The sequence below is a fragment of the Microtus oregoni genome, unplaced genomic scaffold (genome assembly GCF_018167655.1).
Source record: "Microtus oregoni isolate MIOR12 unplaced genomic scaffold, Mior012 000002F_ref0000024, whole genome shotgun sequence".
Lineage (NCBI taxonomy): Eukaryota > Metazoa > Chordata > Mammalia > Rodentia > Cricetidae > Microtus > Microtus oregoni.
This window is the reverse complement of record NW_024543061.1, coordinates 76677859-76693484: the sequence shown is the minus strand read 5'-3', so window position 1 is coordinate 76693484 and position 15626 is coordinate 76677859. Positions and strand designations below refer to the sequence as shown.

Genomic DNA, 15626 nt, shown 5'->3' with positions numbered 1-15626 from the left:
TTCTGCCTCACTCCCTTGAGCTCACTTAAAACTGTAATGTATAATTAAGAAATATATGTTAATAGACAATCATCTATAATAGTCAAGCTTGTAGTCATGTTAGTTAGATTTTCTAGATGTACAGAGATGTATTTCAGATGGATAGGGATTCTTCAAATCTTTCAAAGACTATAGAATATGGCATTTAAAATGTTTTAAGAGCTTACGACTTTTCATGACAATGAGACACATCTGCTCCTGGCAGCACCATTTGCTTCAAGAGGAAGATGGGCATCGAAGAGGCTCCTTATGGAGTTTGTTAGCCATTTGGGCAAGAAACTGCTCTTGCCTGGACTGCTTGATGGTATGCTGTGTGAACTGGACATGCAAGACCAACAGAGAAATGATTGTTAAACTTGCCTAAAGGTGAGATTGTCCTTCGGGGTTCCTGCTTCATGAAAGAGTCTGCCAGACATTCTGCAGGACACAGAAGAAATTGACTGACAAACTGCCAAAATAGGTGGAACTGTCTTTAAAATTTCTGCTTCATGGGAAAGTCTGCCAGATGCTATGGGTCTGTAGGCTGAAGATGGATGATCCCATGTTGCAGAAGAACTTTGGGTGACTGTCCAGGCAGTGAGATGTTTCTGTCAATACTAGAATTTTGAAAGTTGCTTACAATGAACTTATTGTTTATTTAGGGAATATCTTTCTGGAGTCTTTGATGGAGTTGAAGAATAAATAGTTATTATAGTTTTCTTTAGTTATGATAAAATATAAAGTAGATATAAATATTGTAACTGTAATTCTTGCTTGGTAACTGTTTTGTTGTATGTATTTTACTATGCTAAAGTTGAAACCTTCCTTTTTATTTAAGTAGAAAAGGGGAGGGGATGTGGAATTCCCCCCTGTATAATGTGATTAACATTAATGAATAAAGAAATTGCTTTGAACCTATAGCAGGGCAGAACTTAGCTAGGTGGCACAGAACCAGCTCATGTGCCCTCTCTCTTCATTGCCCCAATATAGTCTGTTTTCTGCATAAAATCAAAATGAATGTATCAAAACTCATCAGCTCTCATTAACCTGCTCCGGACTTTGCAGTGACTGTTCATGTCACCCGGAGTTAAAGCCAACAGTCCTGCAAGGGCTTGTGAAACCCTCTGTGATCAGGCATCACCTGACATTCTTCCCTGTACCTCCTCTGCATTACCTGTCCTGGAGTCTCAGCTAGTCTTTGAGTACATTAACCATGACACTGGGCCTTTGTACTAGGTGTTCTTTACACTGGACACTTTCCACAGATAATGTGTGGCCTTCTTCCTCATGGCTCCCAAGCCTTTGTTTTACATGGCTGCTTTTCACCAACCTTTCAGGGTTTCTTTCTGTATCCCGGCACTGCTGAGCTCCACTCTTTTTTATGACCCTCGTTAGCTATGCAGCTGTAGCTTTGTCTTCACTGTGTGTTATCTGTGTTCTCCATTGCAAGAGAAACTCTATCAAGTGTTGTCAAGGTGAGGTACAGCAGACACTCAGTACTGGGGTAGTTGTTACATGGCAAGTATCCATTAGAATTTGCTAAGCCAATGAATAAAGTTTTGGTGACTTGCACACGCTCACACAGTTTGTAAGTCTAGACCTTACTTGAGGAGTGCAATGTTATAGGTTTTCCCTGGAGTTCTACTATGTTAAAGCCATGTCCCCATCATCCTAATGATGTTAATGTAATACCAAACTAATACCATCCTAATTTGGTTATTGCAATACCAAACTTCATAAGCTGGTGGCCATATTCACATGTGATCATTGTTGTCTATTAGGACATTCCATTCTTATCCTGGTAATTAGCTTGAGTCAGTTTACTTAAAATTATATTTTCCTATACATGATGCTAGCTGGGCAGTAAACTGCTGTTGGACTTGATGCTTCTTTGTTTTCTTTCTTTCTTTCTTTCTTTCCTTCTTTACTTCCTCCCTCTCTCCTCCCTTCATCTTTTCTTTTCTCTCTCTCTCTCTCTCTCTCTCTCTCTCTCTCTCTCTCCAGTATCTCACTATGTAATCCTGCTTGGCCTGGAACTCATTATGTAGACAAGACTGATTTCAAATTCACAGAGACCAGCCCGTCTGTGTCTACAGAGGGCTGGGATTAAAGGTATGTTACTATCCCTGATTTATTTTTAATACACTATATAAGCCACTTGTTAAATCATGGCGAGAGAGCAACCTGTAAAAGATATTGGTTTGTATCTCAGCCGCCCAGAAGTCTACCACTTTATATTTGAACCGAATTTCCCAAATGCAGTTGTTACCAAAGGAGCAGCAGTGTCTTCAGAGAACTGATAGGAAACTCCGGAAATGTGAAGAAAGTAGTGGAGAATGTATAAAGGAGAGTTCTCGATGTTTATCCTAGTGGTAGAGTGCTTGCCTAGAATCCACAGGGCCCTAGGTGTTCCTTCTACATCTCACACACACACACACACACACACACACACACACACACACACGGAGAGAGAGACAGAGATGAACATCTGCATTTTTCTTACCTAGCCATCTGCAGGTGCTTCTTTCTAAGAATGACAAGGGTCACTAACAGCAGTCCAATTAAGAGTGTGCTGAGGATGGCCAGCACTGAGATCACCACCACGTTAGGGTTCATCTCTGTAACTAGAGAGAAAAGCCACATGTTGCTATAGGTCACAAGACACAGAGATTGACAGAGCCATTCACAGACTTCCATCTATCCTTAGGAAGGTTGAGTTTATAATGAAGATGACAATGGCAACAACCATGTTTGTCTAAGGCAGCCATTGCCTTGCCTTCTGGTAGAGCGCTGGAGGCTGGCAGATGGTCCTTAGATATGAGGAGGAACCGAGTCTGTTTCCTAGGTCTCCAGCACGCAGGATGCTCTTAGAAAGAAAAGCTGCAAGTGTGAACAGTATCCATGCGTGGCTTGCAACTATTTGAAAATTAAAAACCATTACCATGCATTACCATTGCTTAACATTCTCAAAAGCTTCGAAGGTGGCAGGTTCTTATTTTATGCCCATGACTTTAGAGTTGGGAAGCACCGCTGTCTAGTTTTCTCTCTGCTAACAATGCATAGGAGCAAGGCATTAGCGAGCTGCCATCTGCGGTGGCATTTTACATGCTACCAGAAGCAGGCATCCTGACGATCTGTAGCCATATGCTCCGAGGTTTCCCATCTGTACAGACACAGAGATTAAATCTATTAATAAGTTGGAGAGTCCCTAGGAGTGGGGTTGCTCTCACGTGCTTTCTCTGATGAATGGCCTGCTCATCACAGGATGCCAGAGGCAAGGGAGCAGGTTCCATGTCTTTATAGACATCTTCACGGTGAGCCAGGGGAGCTACATGTCCTCCAACACAGGGCAGAAAGCATCAGAACTGATGGGCATGGTGGTACATCCTGTATCCGAGGACTTGGGAGGCTGAGGAAGGAGGGTGAGAGGTTTGCGGGCACTATGGACTATTTGGTGAGTTTGAGACCAGCCTGACTTAGATGATAACCATTTAAATCCCCACAGAACCAGTCCTCAATGTCTTGAGTACTTGCTATATGCTACCTCTGCTTGGGTTCGTGGCTGAGTGCCGAGAAGAGAGAAGAGAAGGCTAGTCAGCTCTATTTGAGAAGCACCTTTATTTATTTCCCTTCCTTTTCACTTGTAAGTAAACTGGACAAGAATTTCAACTGTTGCTCTAGGTCGCCAGGGAAAGGATAAGAATTAATAGACATTAAAGTATTTTTTAAAGTGTCACAGAAGCCAGGATGGTGGCATAGACTGCAATTCCAACTTTTGAAGGAAGGGACGAGGCAGGAGAATTCCTATGAGTTCCAGGCCATGCAGGACTATATAGCGAGATCATGTATCAACTCTGTTCTTCAAAAACAAACCCAAACCAAAACAAACACACAAACAAAAACCTCAAAATCCAGGGAGAAAAAGTGTTGTGAGATGTGAGGAGAAACACCATTAAAACACTGTCCATATCTACTTTCTTCTCTTCTTCTAACACATTAAATGTTAAAAGCAAAGACTTCAAAACAAAACAAAGCAAAAGTCCATGTTACCCATCCCTGTACTCAGTAGCTAAATGCATGGCTAGGGTGACGGACACAAAAGCAAACCCATTGTGCACGGCTGTCTTCATAGGTCTTCACAGATGGTCTGTAGTTCCTTCCATTAACAGTGTACATAACACAATGTAGGAAAAGAACGAGGAGGCCAGCATTGTTCCAGCCCTTGCATTAGTTACTAATTTTCCCATTAGTACAGCTGAAATAGCAGTTGTTTGGCTTTGATTTTAAGCAGGAATTGTAACTACTCTTTAACCAGGGTCAGCCAAGGACCAGTGGAGACGAGAGTGAGCTGATCAGGAATCTGTGTACCACTCTTGTGGATTCCAAGGATGGTGGCCTTGTTGATTATACCAGCCTTTTTACAGAATACATTAGGGCTTTCTGTATTTTCTCTTCTAACTTTCAAAATAACCTAGAATGGAGTGATGGGGGAGAGTCTTCTGTTTTGTGTTAATTTCATTGGTTAAATAAAGAGATTGCCTTGGCCCTGATAGGACAGAAAATTAGGTAGGTGGAATAAACAGAACAGAATGCTGGGAGAAAGAAGCCTAGTAGCAGTCGCCATGATTCTCCCATCCGACACAGCTGCAGGTTAAGATCTTCCCTGATAAGCCACCTTGTGGGCTAGACAGATTATTAAAAATGGGTTAGATCAATATTTAAGAGCTAGCCAATAAGTGGCTGGAACTAATGGGCCAGGCAGTGTTTAAAAGAATACAGTTTCCATGTAATTATTTCGGGTATAAAGCTAGCTGTACGGGCGGCCGGGTACCAGGAACACAGCCCGCTGCAGATATTACAACAATGGAGCTGGAAAGATGGTTCAACAGTTAAAAGCACTGATTGCTTTTGCAGAGAACCCGGATTTGGTTCTCAGCACCCACTTGTTGGCACACAACCACCTCTATCTCAAGTTCCAGAGGATCTTATATCCTCTTCAGACCTCTGCAGGCAACAGGCATGTACATGGTGCACAGAAATCAATGCAGGGAAAAAAGTCATACTCATAAATAGAAAGAACTCAAAGAACCCAAATCTAAAATTCAGATACTGTTATGCTATATTTACATATTTAAAAAGATTTCAGGACAATCTACATCTTTTTATAAGTCACCTGTTCTTCAGGATTGGAGCCAAGGGCTCCCTGAACCCATATCTTGGGGTGTTGTTTTTAGTAGAAGACCAGTTCCATCAAAAAGCAGACTATGTATATTTAAAAGGAAACATTAAAGAAAATATAGAAACTTTTAAAGACCAGATTCCACAATTACCCATTGTGGATACAGCTATGAACGTGGGGACGCTGGGACTGTTGTGGCTGAAGCTGGTGACGCTACAGTTGTAGGCAGTGGCTGGAAGGAGGCTGGAGATGGTCACGACATGGGAGGAAACAGCTATGGGTTCCTGGAGATAGAGAAAAGAAAATTCATTTCGTGTCATCCTCGTTCATTTTGTTTTTAAAACTATTTTTCATATCAAGGAGGTTGTATGTAGAGTAGAAGCAACTAAAAGAAGGAAAACGTTAACAGTGAAAAATCTTTCCTTCTTTCCCCATTCTCTTCCATGCCTCTCTGTCCCGTGAAAGCAGCCAACATTACTGGATGTTTTCCTCCTTGTACACCTTTGATGGAGGTATGGACGGAGAGGTCGTGTTGACAGTTGTGAATGACTTACAAACTACTCTGTTTCTCTTTACCTGAATCATCAGTATCTTCTTGTTAGCAGAGACTGTTCTTTTGTTTCACGGCCAATCAGACCCAAATAATCACACAGACCCTCTTTTAATTACAACACTGGCCAATGGCTCAAGCATATTCCTGGCTGACTCTTATATCTTAAATTAACCCATTTCTATTAATCTGTGTATCACCATGAGGCTGTGGCCTACTGGAAAGGTTCCGGTGGGGGTCTTTCTCCTTTGGCAGCTACATGGCATCTCTCTAACTCTGCCTCCCCCCTCTCTATCTCTCTGTTTCTTTTTGGAGTTCCTGCCTGGCTTTACTCTGCTAACCCACTGGCCCAAACAGCTTTATTTATCAACCAATAAAAGCAGCACATATACAGACGGACATCCCACATCATGTTTTGGCATTCTTACTACAAGTTTGTATTAAGCTGTTTAATCCTTTTTTAAATAAAAAAAATTAAAAACTACATGTGTGAATGTTTGTCTGTCTGTATATTTGGGTACCACATGCATTCATGCCTGCACAGAACAGAAGAGGGTAGTGTATAACCCGGAGCTGGAGTTGCTGACAGTTGTGAGCAACCGTGTAGGTGCTGGGAAGTAAACCTCAGTTCCTGTAAGAGCAGCAGGTATTCTTAATCCCAAAACCATCTCCAGCTCCTGTGTTACTGTTTTTTAAGGAGTGCACACAAGTCCATGCAACGTTCATACTTGACCTCATCAGCATCCTACTGACGAAGGTTCAAGTGGTTTGTTGAGTTCTTTGTGTGCTATTGAAAACAATGTTAAGTAAACAGCATCTTGCAAATATATATGTATATATAAATATAAATATAGTACTTATGTATGTGTGATGGTTAATATTGATCACCAACTTGACAGAACCTACAATCACCTATGAGATGAGGGATTGTTTAGATTAGGTAATTTCTGCGTATGTCCCTGAGAGGTTATTGTGATTAGGCTAATTGACCTAAGAAGATCCACACCAAAGGAGAGTGGCACCAGTTTCTGAGCCTGGATCCTGGACTGCATTTAGAGAAGAAAGCTATCTGAACAAAGACACTACAATTCTCTGTTTCCAGATTGCTGACGCAATGTGACCATCTGCCTCCAGCTTCTGCTGACAGTACTTCCCCACTGCAAAGGACTGTACCCCGAAACTATGAGTTAGAAGAGATGCCTTCTCCTGCAAGTTGCTTTTGCTGGGGTATTTTTGTCACTACCACAGGAAAAGCTAAAATGTTGCATATGGCGTACGTGCATGTACACACACCACACGCTGCATGGAAGGGCATATACACATATGTAATCATACAGACCCAGCAGTTGGTATTTGGTCACAAACCATGTCGAAAACTATCGACAATCAACCCCTCCCAGGCCAGCTTACCTGCTCACTACTGTTGTGTGGAGAGGACTGTTTTCCTGCATTCCTTCTAACATGGCATATTTGTCTGTAGGCTTTCCCAATGAAAATTGTGTCTAGTAGTTTTATTTTGCAATTCTTATTATGAAGGAAGTTATCAATTTTTCATATGTTGAAGGTTCCTTTGTTCTTGGTTTCCTACGTGTTTGCTTAGGAGTGTTGCTTATTATCTTTTATTTATTTATTTTTTACTTGTCGCGGTTCTCTATATATTAAGAGCCCAACCTGTTTGCCCACATTCTTTTTTGTCACACCCACCCAAAGCATGGTGAGAGAAGGTGCTCAGAAGCAAAAATTATCTCATTTTTAAGAAGAATAAATCGCTAACTTGGTGGGTCCGTGGAGAGGCAGTGACATACAAACTGCACAATATAAACAGTGAGTCAGTATGCCCCTCTTTTTCGAAAGAACATCCCCAAACCCTCCAGGCTAACAAGGCAGCAGCCAACAGCACTGCTTTCCCGTCTCACCCACCACCTGGCCAGAAAAGAATTACAGCAGGGAGAGCTAGACTTGCTGGAGGACTAAAGTGCAGCTAGTAGCTGGTCAGCCATTGTGTTTCCAGCGGAAGACATCACTACAGCTACAGAGAAGAAAATGCATCCATGGCAGGAGACTTCTTTTCCAAAAAGGTTCTTAGCGCAGAGACAGGACTCAGCACAGATCAAAAGAGATAAATTTACTGATGCACCTATCAAAGGGGCCGAGGGATCAAGGCACATTATCTCCGCAAGCAGTGGAAAAGGTTGCTTGCCCAGCCATCCTCCTATTCTTCCTTCTCATGCACAAGGTCTTTATTTATCGAAAGAGAATCAATTATTCATGCTAGAAGAATTACTTGACCCCCTGCAGTGTGTGATTCCCTGTCCTTTTCCTCCCCCACCTCCGGCTGCAAAGTCTTTTCTTCTCCCCCTCCCTTCCTTCTCTTTTCTTTTTGTGAGTTAGTAACTCTCAGAGCTGAGTGTCCACTTTTCCTGCCCTTCTTCATGACCTGGAGAACCATAAGTAGTTTATCACGTCTGCTCTATATGACCCCAAAGCTTTAACAATAAGCATGTCTCAGGGTTTTGTCTTTTAAATTATTTCGACAATATGACTCTTTGCTGGGGAACTTATATTTTACTTATTTCTCCATTTGTACCTGAACTAATATCTTTTATTTATAGTGTCTTTTTAAGTTTAAAATAAACAAAAATTAAATCAATTTACAAGTAATTAAAAGAAAAAATGAAGGCAAGTATTGATTCTACTATTTGTGTTCTCTCGAATACCTTTCAAAAACTGGGCAACTGGTTCCGAACTGTTAAAATATAATTTCAATGTCATGGCCCTCATGAATATAGTCCATAAATACTGTTAACTTTTAAACTCTATAAAGCCCAAAAGAACGAGCAGACAGTTTTCACTTCTTGTACTTTCATGAAACAGAAAGTCTTTAGTTTGCTTCATTAGCCTTAACCAAAAGAAACCCAGAAGGAAAGTCGAGGCAATCAGTACCTGGAGTTTGGCATCATGGCTAGAGCCGAGCTGTTGACAGAGGACTTCAAAGAAATCAGCAACACCCTCTTCCACCCACAGAAGGGTCACGGACGTCTGTGTTTTGTTCACTGCGAAGAGTGATTTCGGAGGGGCTGGTTCTGAGGAAAGAGCAAAAATTTTAAAAACAGAATTACATATATATATATATATATATATATTATCCTCATTTAGTAGCAAATGGGTCGGAGGTCCAAAGAACTCACAGGCAGGGAGATAAAAGCCTGTGTTCTACTGCCTTTGAGTAATATGCCCATCTGCAAAGCCTGCCATTGACAACCAAAGGCAGAATGTTCTGTGTTCTTCCCCACTTGTGTTTCCAACTTCTCCTTTTGGACACTTCTGTTTTCTTCTTCAGCTTTATAACCAGAGTCTATTAATAGTTTCTGTGTCATCCATCCTGGAGTTAGCATTGTCCTGATAACACATAGCTTGGATGCGGCACAGAAACGAAGATGAAGAAGAAGACAGGAAAGATGGGGAGGGGCTCTCATTCCTAATGAGATGTTGATTGGGAATTAGCCTTCCCAAGTCTTCCTTTCTTTGGATACTTTTCTTGGGGAAAAAGATCAGATTCTTGAAACTTTAGTGAAAATTAAGAGAGATAAAACTGAAAAGATAGCATATTTTTTTTTTGTAAAAGGATGATGGAAGGGAACCAGATGCTTAATAACATGTTAAAGATAAGAGTTTTATCATAGACTTTTTATCTTGATCAATAAATTAATACATTAGTCAAGGGCCCCACACTGTGCTATCTGGGCCACTTTCTGTTCCTTTCCAGTAATTGAGCCACAGGCTTGGTTGACGAGGTCCTGTGTTCTGGTAAGTTTTCTACACTCCTATCTTTCACTTCTGGATTTCTTCTTCCCTACTCATATCACTGTACTATGGATGCTGAGTTGTGATGCCGTGTTGTGTATATGCTGTGTTGTGGGTACTGTGTGGTGGATGCTGTGTGGTGATGCCGTGTGGTGATGTTATGGTGGATGTTGCGTTGTGATGCTGTGTTGTGATGTTGTGTGGTGATGCCGTGTGGTGGATGCCATGTGGTGATGCTGTGATCTGTCTTTCTAGACCCTCCAGTAGTAGTTGCACTCCTGGTCTGAAGCTAGGTCCTTGTTATCTGCTGGCAGTTACCCTCGACATCGCTTGCCTGGACATACAATATCATCATCCTCTAAGTTGAGCTGTCAATGTGCTGTCCCGTCTGCACCTCCCTTTCAGACAGCCAGATCTCTGCTGCAGGTCTCCCTCTCTTGTTAGTTGTACTTCTTCCCACTTTATGTCCCAATTCCTGAATCTGGCCCTAGTCCTGGATTTTTCCAGAGCTTGAATGTCCAGGGAAACTGTTGACCCCTCCAGATCCTTCTGGTCAGGTTTGGGCTTGTTTAAAAGTAGAAATCCTTGCAGATGGCCTGAACGTGAGTCATTTTCCAGTGAGAAAGTGACAACTGTGGGTGTGCGGGCTAAAGGAGAGAAGAGATGAGTCAGCTTTGGACAGTGAAAACCACAGTATGTCAGGGTCTCCTTTTCCTTGGCAAGCTTACCCGCTCCTCCAGGCAGGAAACAGTCTCACTTCTCTTCTAAAGAAAAGGGACAGATGAAGCCTCAAGTGTCAGAGGTCAACATCTCTACCCACATCTGTCACTGCTGACAGGACTTTGAGATACATGTAAGACCTTCAGTGATTTGTGTAGCTTAAAACTGGGCTTTTGGGAGCAAATGCACGTGGTTGGGACAGTACTGGATCAAGCTAGGCTTCTTTCTCTTCTAAAAATAAGTACTACAAAGTCACTCATAACAGCATGCACCAGTGATCTTAGCCGTGGTGGTGTAGAAGCAGAAAGACCTGGAGTTCAAGGCCAGCCTCAGTTATGCAGTGAATTTGAGGCCAGTCTAGGTTATATGAAAACGTGTCTTAAAAACTAACCTAACATAAAACAGACAGATAAAAGGAAGTAGTTAAGTTTGGTAAACTGATTGCCACTCAAGCACCAGGACCTGGGTTCAGATGCCCAGCATCTACACACAAAGTCAGGCATGGTGGCCTGCAACTTCAGCATTGAGGAGACAAATACAGGCAGATCCCTGGAGCTTTCTGGAATCAGCAAGCTCTTGAATGAATGTCTCAAAAAGATACATAGAGAGTGATTGGAAAAAGTCAGTTGGCTTCTGACCTCTATACACCTCCCAACACATGCCCATACACACATGTGTGCACATTCATATGAATCATGTGGGAGGTCCTTCTCTCTATGTGTTCCTTTTATTGGTTAATGAATAAAGAACTGCTTTGAGCCTATGGCAGGGAAGAACAGAACTAAGCAGGAAAAGCTAGGCTGTATGCTGGGAGAAAAGGCAGAGTCAGAGAGAAGCCATGGAACTGCTAGAGACAGACGTTGGGAATTTTAGTTGGTAAGCCACAGCCAAGTGGCGATACACAGATTAATAAACATGGATTATATTAAGGTGTAAGAGCTAGCCTATAAGAAGCTAGAGCTAATAGGCCAAGCCGTGATTTAATCAATACAGTTTCTGTGTGATTATCTCTGGTCTAAGCTAGCCAGACAGCCAGGAATTAACTAGTGACCTCCCTCCAAAATATGAATATGCACATAACACAACACAACACTACACACAGTGTTATCAAGCACCTTGTACAGAACTTGGACAGGATGGAAGACAGCAATGCTAAGTACCATTTAATTTATACTGATCATGAGAGGATCAAGCTGCTGCCTCTGAACTCAGAGTTGGTGCCTTGGGATCCTCCAGCAAATCCCTTCTTTCACTTGGAGGTTACAAAGGAAATAATTAGGTGTAACACTTGAAGCAGAACATAATGTCTTGAATGTCCCAAATTCATCTTTTTCTACCAATCTACATTCTTTCTTTTTTATTAGGTAGGGGGGCACAGAGGAGCAAGATGGGAACTGTTCCATTTTGGAAATCACTATGTGCCTAGGCTGCCCTACTCATGGCAAACTTTCTGCCTCAGCTTCTCAAATTTGGGGATTAAATGTGACAGGATGTCCCACTTACTGCTTATTTTAATGTCACACATTGATGTAACTATCCACTGAATGGTATTTATGAGGTGTCATTATATCCAAAGTGCAGACGGGCTCCCCACTGTCTACATTTTTTCTTTTTAAATATGATGGGTTTTACACACATGGCATTGGTAGTAAGAGGATTTAGTAGTATTGCTATGAAAAAGCATCTCTCTGACTGATGGGGGGAAAATCTATTTTCAGTCTCCAGCCTCAGTGTGAAGAGTTTTCTAGAATTTCTTTATGTCCAAAATTCAAATTGAGAGTCTGTTCCATGTGTGTTATAATGAAGTTTTCTACAGTAGAATAGGTCCTATAAATTATTCTCAGCTTTGCCAAAGCATCTCCCACAGAAGCAGTGGAGGCTAAGTAGAGGCATCATGATGCTCAAGTTGATGGCAGCAAAATCTGCCAAAGAAAGCACTGGAGTAAGGAGAGAAATTGTTAAGGATGGTAAGTATGCCATAAAAACTGGAAGAGGGAAGTTTGGTTTAAGCAACAGGAGTCTGTCAGATTTGGGACTCTCTAAATTCTTCTCATTGACCCAGGAAGACTCTTCCAGATTTCAATCAGTAATTTGAATATTTAAAAAAACAATGCTGAGATATCTATCTACCTAATCTATCTATCTATCTATCTATCTATCTATCTATCTATCATCTATCTATCTATCTATCTAGCACTTGGGCAAGCACTTAACATCTGAAAATGTTTTAAATTATTAATTAGAGACTGAAGAGATGTGTTAGTGGTTAAGAGCTAGTTACTCTTCGAGAGGACTCAACTTCAATTCCCAGCACCCTCATTGAGATTAACAACTGCCTGTAACTCCAATCCCAAGGGATCTGGCATCCTCTTCTGGCCTCTGGAGGCAACAGGTACTGTATGGTACAGACATGCATGCAAACAAAGCACCCATAAAAAAATCTTATTAACAATGGGTGTGAGGAAGTACTCATTAAATTCCTGACATACCAAATAAGTTTTTTTTAAAAAAAAAAATACTCTTGTCCATAATCAAACGAAGTCTTTAAAGATTTCTCATTCACATCAAAGTTTTTATGACTGAGATTAAGAATGGCAAATTGATGTCCTAAAATCCAGTTTCCAAAAAGAGAAGCCCAAGCCACAGAGTGGGTATTGGAGGGTCCTCCCATGTCTGTTATATGGCTGCCAAAAGAAGGAAGGTTTTAGAAAAACAAATTCCCTAATCCAGTAAAATGTAAAAAGCATCTGCACACAAGGTCCGGGCCTCTCTCTCCAGCTCCTGGCTGGGTGCTGTGTGAAGACCATCACGTCTCTTGGCTCCAGCTTGACCACACGTTGCCGTGTGTAGTCTTCTGGCAATCAAGCTGGGGGATTTCTCATTTCTGGTGTCTTGCACGTGTGTGTGGCCTGGGAAAGCGGAACTTCACAAGGGTGGTTTACTAGGGTGGAGCTGGGTTTTTCTCTCCCTTCATTGGCTGCTCCATCCTACCCTCTCTTCCTAGAATCTTCTCGCTGTTCAGTCTCCGTGCGCTGGAATGTGGGCCACACCCAGGGCTTCTCACTTCTGTCTCTAATCAGTACGGGTGCTCTAACTCATCCAGACATCCCAGAGCAGAAATTCCTTGTGATCTCTGGACATGGATTGATTATCTCTTTGCTGGACACATGTGCTTTGATTTTCTATAGTTTTAACTCTCTCTCTCTCTCTCTCTCTCTCTCTCTCTCTCTCTCTGTCTCTCTGTCTGTCTCTCTGTCTCTCTCTCTCTCAAGTTTGAAGCTCTTAACCCCTCCCCATTCACCCTTTCATGGCCCCTGCTTTTCTCTGGGTCTCACTGAATTGCGCAACCACGAAACAGAGTTTCTCAAGAGCCAAGCTGAGGCATCATTCTTACTTTTTCTCTCTCTCACTTCCTACATCTGTCCCAAAAGAAAGTTCTGGAGTCCCAGCCTCCAAAATGACTCCTGAATCCTTTCCAATTCTCTATTACAGTTATCTTAACTGAAGTAGTTCTCGTTTCTCATGGAATTTAACTAAATCACAGTGATCTTGCCCATATTAAAACAACTAACCTCTTTAAGTAAGTTGTTGACTCAACTCAGCTCTCTTTTTATTCTGACGTGTGCATGTGTGTGTGAGAGAGGGAGAATAAGAGGGTGTGTGTGTGTGTGTGTGTGTGTGTGTGTGTGTGCACATCATGTATGTATATAGATGGAGCCAGAAGACTGTGTTGAAAGTTTTCCATATCCCTCTGCCTAGGAATCCACGGCTTTCTTCTTCTAAACTAAGTTGAAGCCAGCAAACCCCTATGATCGACATGTCTCCACGTCCCTTGGTGCTAGTGTGGGGGCCAAAGTTATGCTTTCAGTTTCAATTACTGTTCCTAAGAGATCCATGAAGCAAAAATGCCTCTAGCCTGTAAGCCCCTTGACCAAAGACAGATACTGAGGTGCTGAAGGCTGCTGTTCATGTGAGATAACAAATCACGTGTTTTCACTCCCCTAGACAAGCTTGTTTGACTCAACAACACTGGATATGCTTAATGCAGGTGGGAGGTACACACACATGAACTACATCAAGTTATATGCTCGCCCCTGATTGGACTTGGTGGGAAACACATAGGCTTATGGGTTTGCCTTTCTAAGCCTCTGCAAATGTGACTCGCTGTCATTTTCTGGGAACCCCAGAATGGATCTGCCTAGAGCCCATCATCCTGGTATTTAATGAAAGCTTGCTTCAAATTTGGCTCAAAACTGTGGTAGAGGTCTCATTCTTTCATGGTGGGGTTAACACAAGATTACTGGTGGCCTTGTTTTGTGGTTGCGGGAGCTGCACTGTGGTCCTCACAATTGAGGAACAAGCCCTCTTAACCACTGGGCTGCCTCTCCAGCTCTTCCTTACTACTTTGTCCCTCAAGTCACCAGAGTTGTTATTTTAAATATCAGTTCTCTCAACGACTTCCCATTGCTCTGAAACTAAAACCAACCCCCACACCTTGAAAGTCCTCTGTGCCTTCTCCCTCCATCTGTCATGCTTCCCAACCATGTTGTGGTTTTTGTCACTTAGACCTCAGCTCCCACAGCTTCTTCGCAGGAAGCTTTCACCCCAGCATCACTCCAGCCCACAGAACCAGGCTTTGATGTTTTCTGAAGTATTTGTTAGGGTTCCCTCCTCCCCTACAGCATAAACTGATGGACAGAAACAAAAGCAGCCCCTTGAGGTTCGTGCCTTGGTGTCTCAGGTCTAAGCAAAGGTTAGAGTTTCCCTTACTGCCTCTTCCATAAGGCTTGAAAATGGATTCAGACAATGTATGAATGCATACCAATGGATTCACACAAGTGTATTCTTTCCAAATTGGCCCATCTTTCAAGCGCACTCATGAATCTATGGGGAAATGAAACTTGCTAATGAAATGATTGTCCTGACACAGCACAAACCATTGTTGAGATAAGACTTTTGTGGGTTTTGTCGATGTGACAATCAAAAAGGGTTGGTAAAGTTTTGCAAAAAAACACAACCCCAATTTTATATCCACTCATATGTCCTCTTGGTGAACCTCTATTATATTGGACACACTGGCACTTTATTTCCACATAAGTAGACTCTACCCAACACTACTGTATTGGACAGAGGCCTCAATCACAGAGAAGTGACCTGCAGGCTAGTCCAAATAATTTTGCTCTCAAGTTTAACAGTAATTTTCTGATTTGAACAAACTCTGGAAACATCTGTATGCCAAACCTGTATTTTCTACAAAGTAGAATCAATACAATGTCTACAAAGGCAAAGATGGATGCAACCAAGAAACACAAAATGGCTTGAACAAAAGTGTCACAAAACAACCCTTCCCAATGG

General features: G+C 42.1%; 1 protein-coding gene across 3 annotated transcripts in view; it reads right to left on the bottom strand.

The window, feature by feature from the left end:
• The window catches only part of Ptpro (protein tyrosine phosphatase receptor type O), a 219757-nt gene that overhangs the window by 41771 nt on the left and 162360 nt on the right, over nt 1–15626 (bottom strand). For all 3 annotated transcript variants that reach the window (XM_041640812.1, XM_041640822.1, XM_041640832.1), the window contains 3 exons: nt 8691–8830; nt 5349–5481; nt 2522–2642 (listed from right to left, as the gene is read on the bottom strand). In XM_041640812.1, the coding sequence (XP_041496746.1) occupies nt 2522–2642; nt 5349–5481; nt 8691–8830 (394 nt within the window). The remainder of the gene's footprint in view (nt 1–2521; nt 2643–5348; nt 5482–8690; nt 8831–15626) is intronic.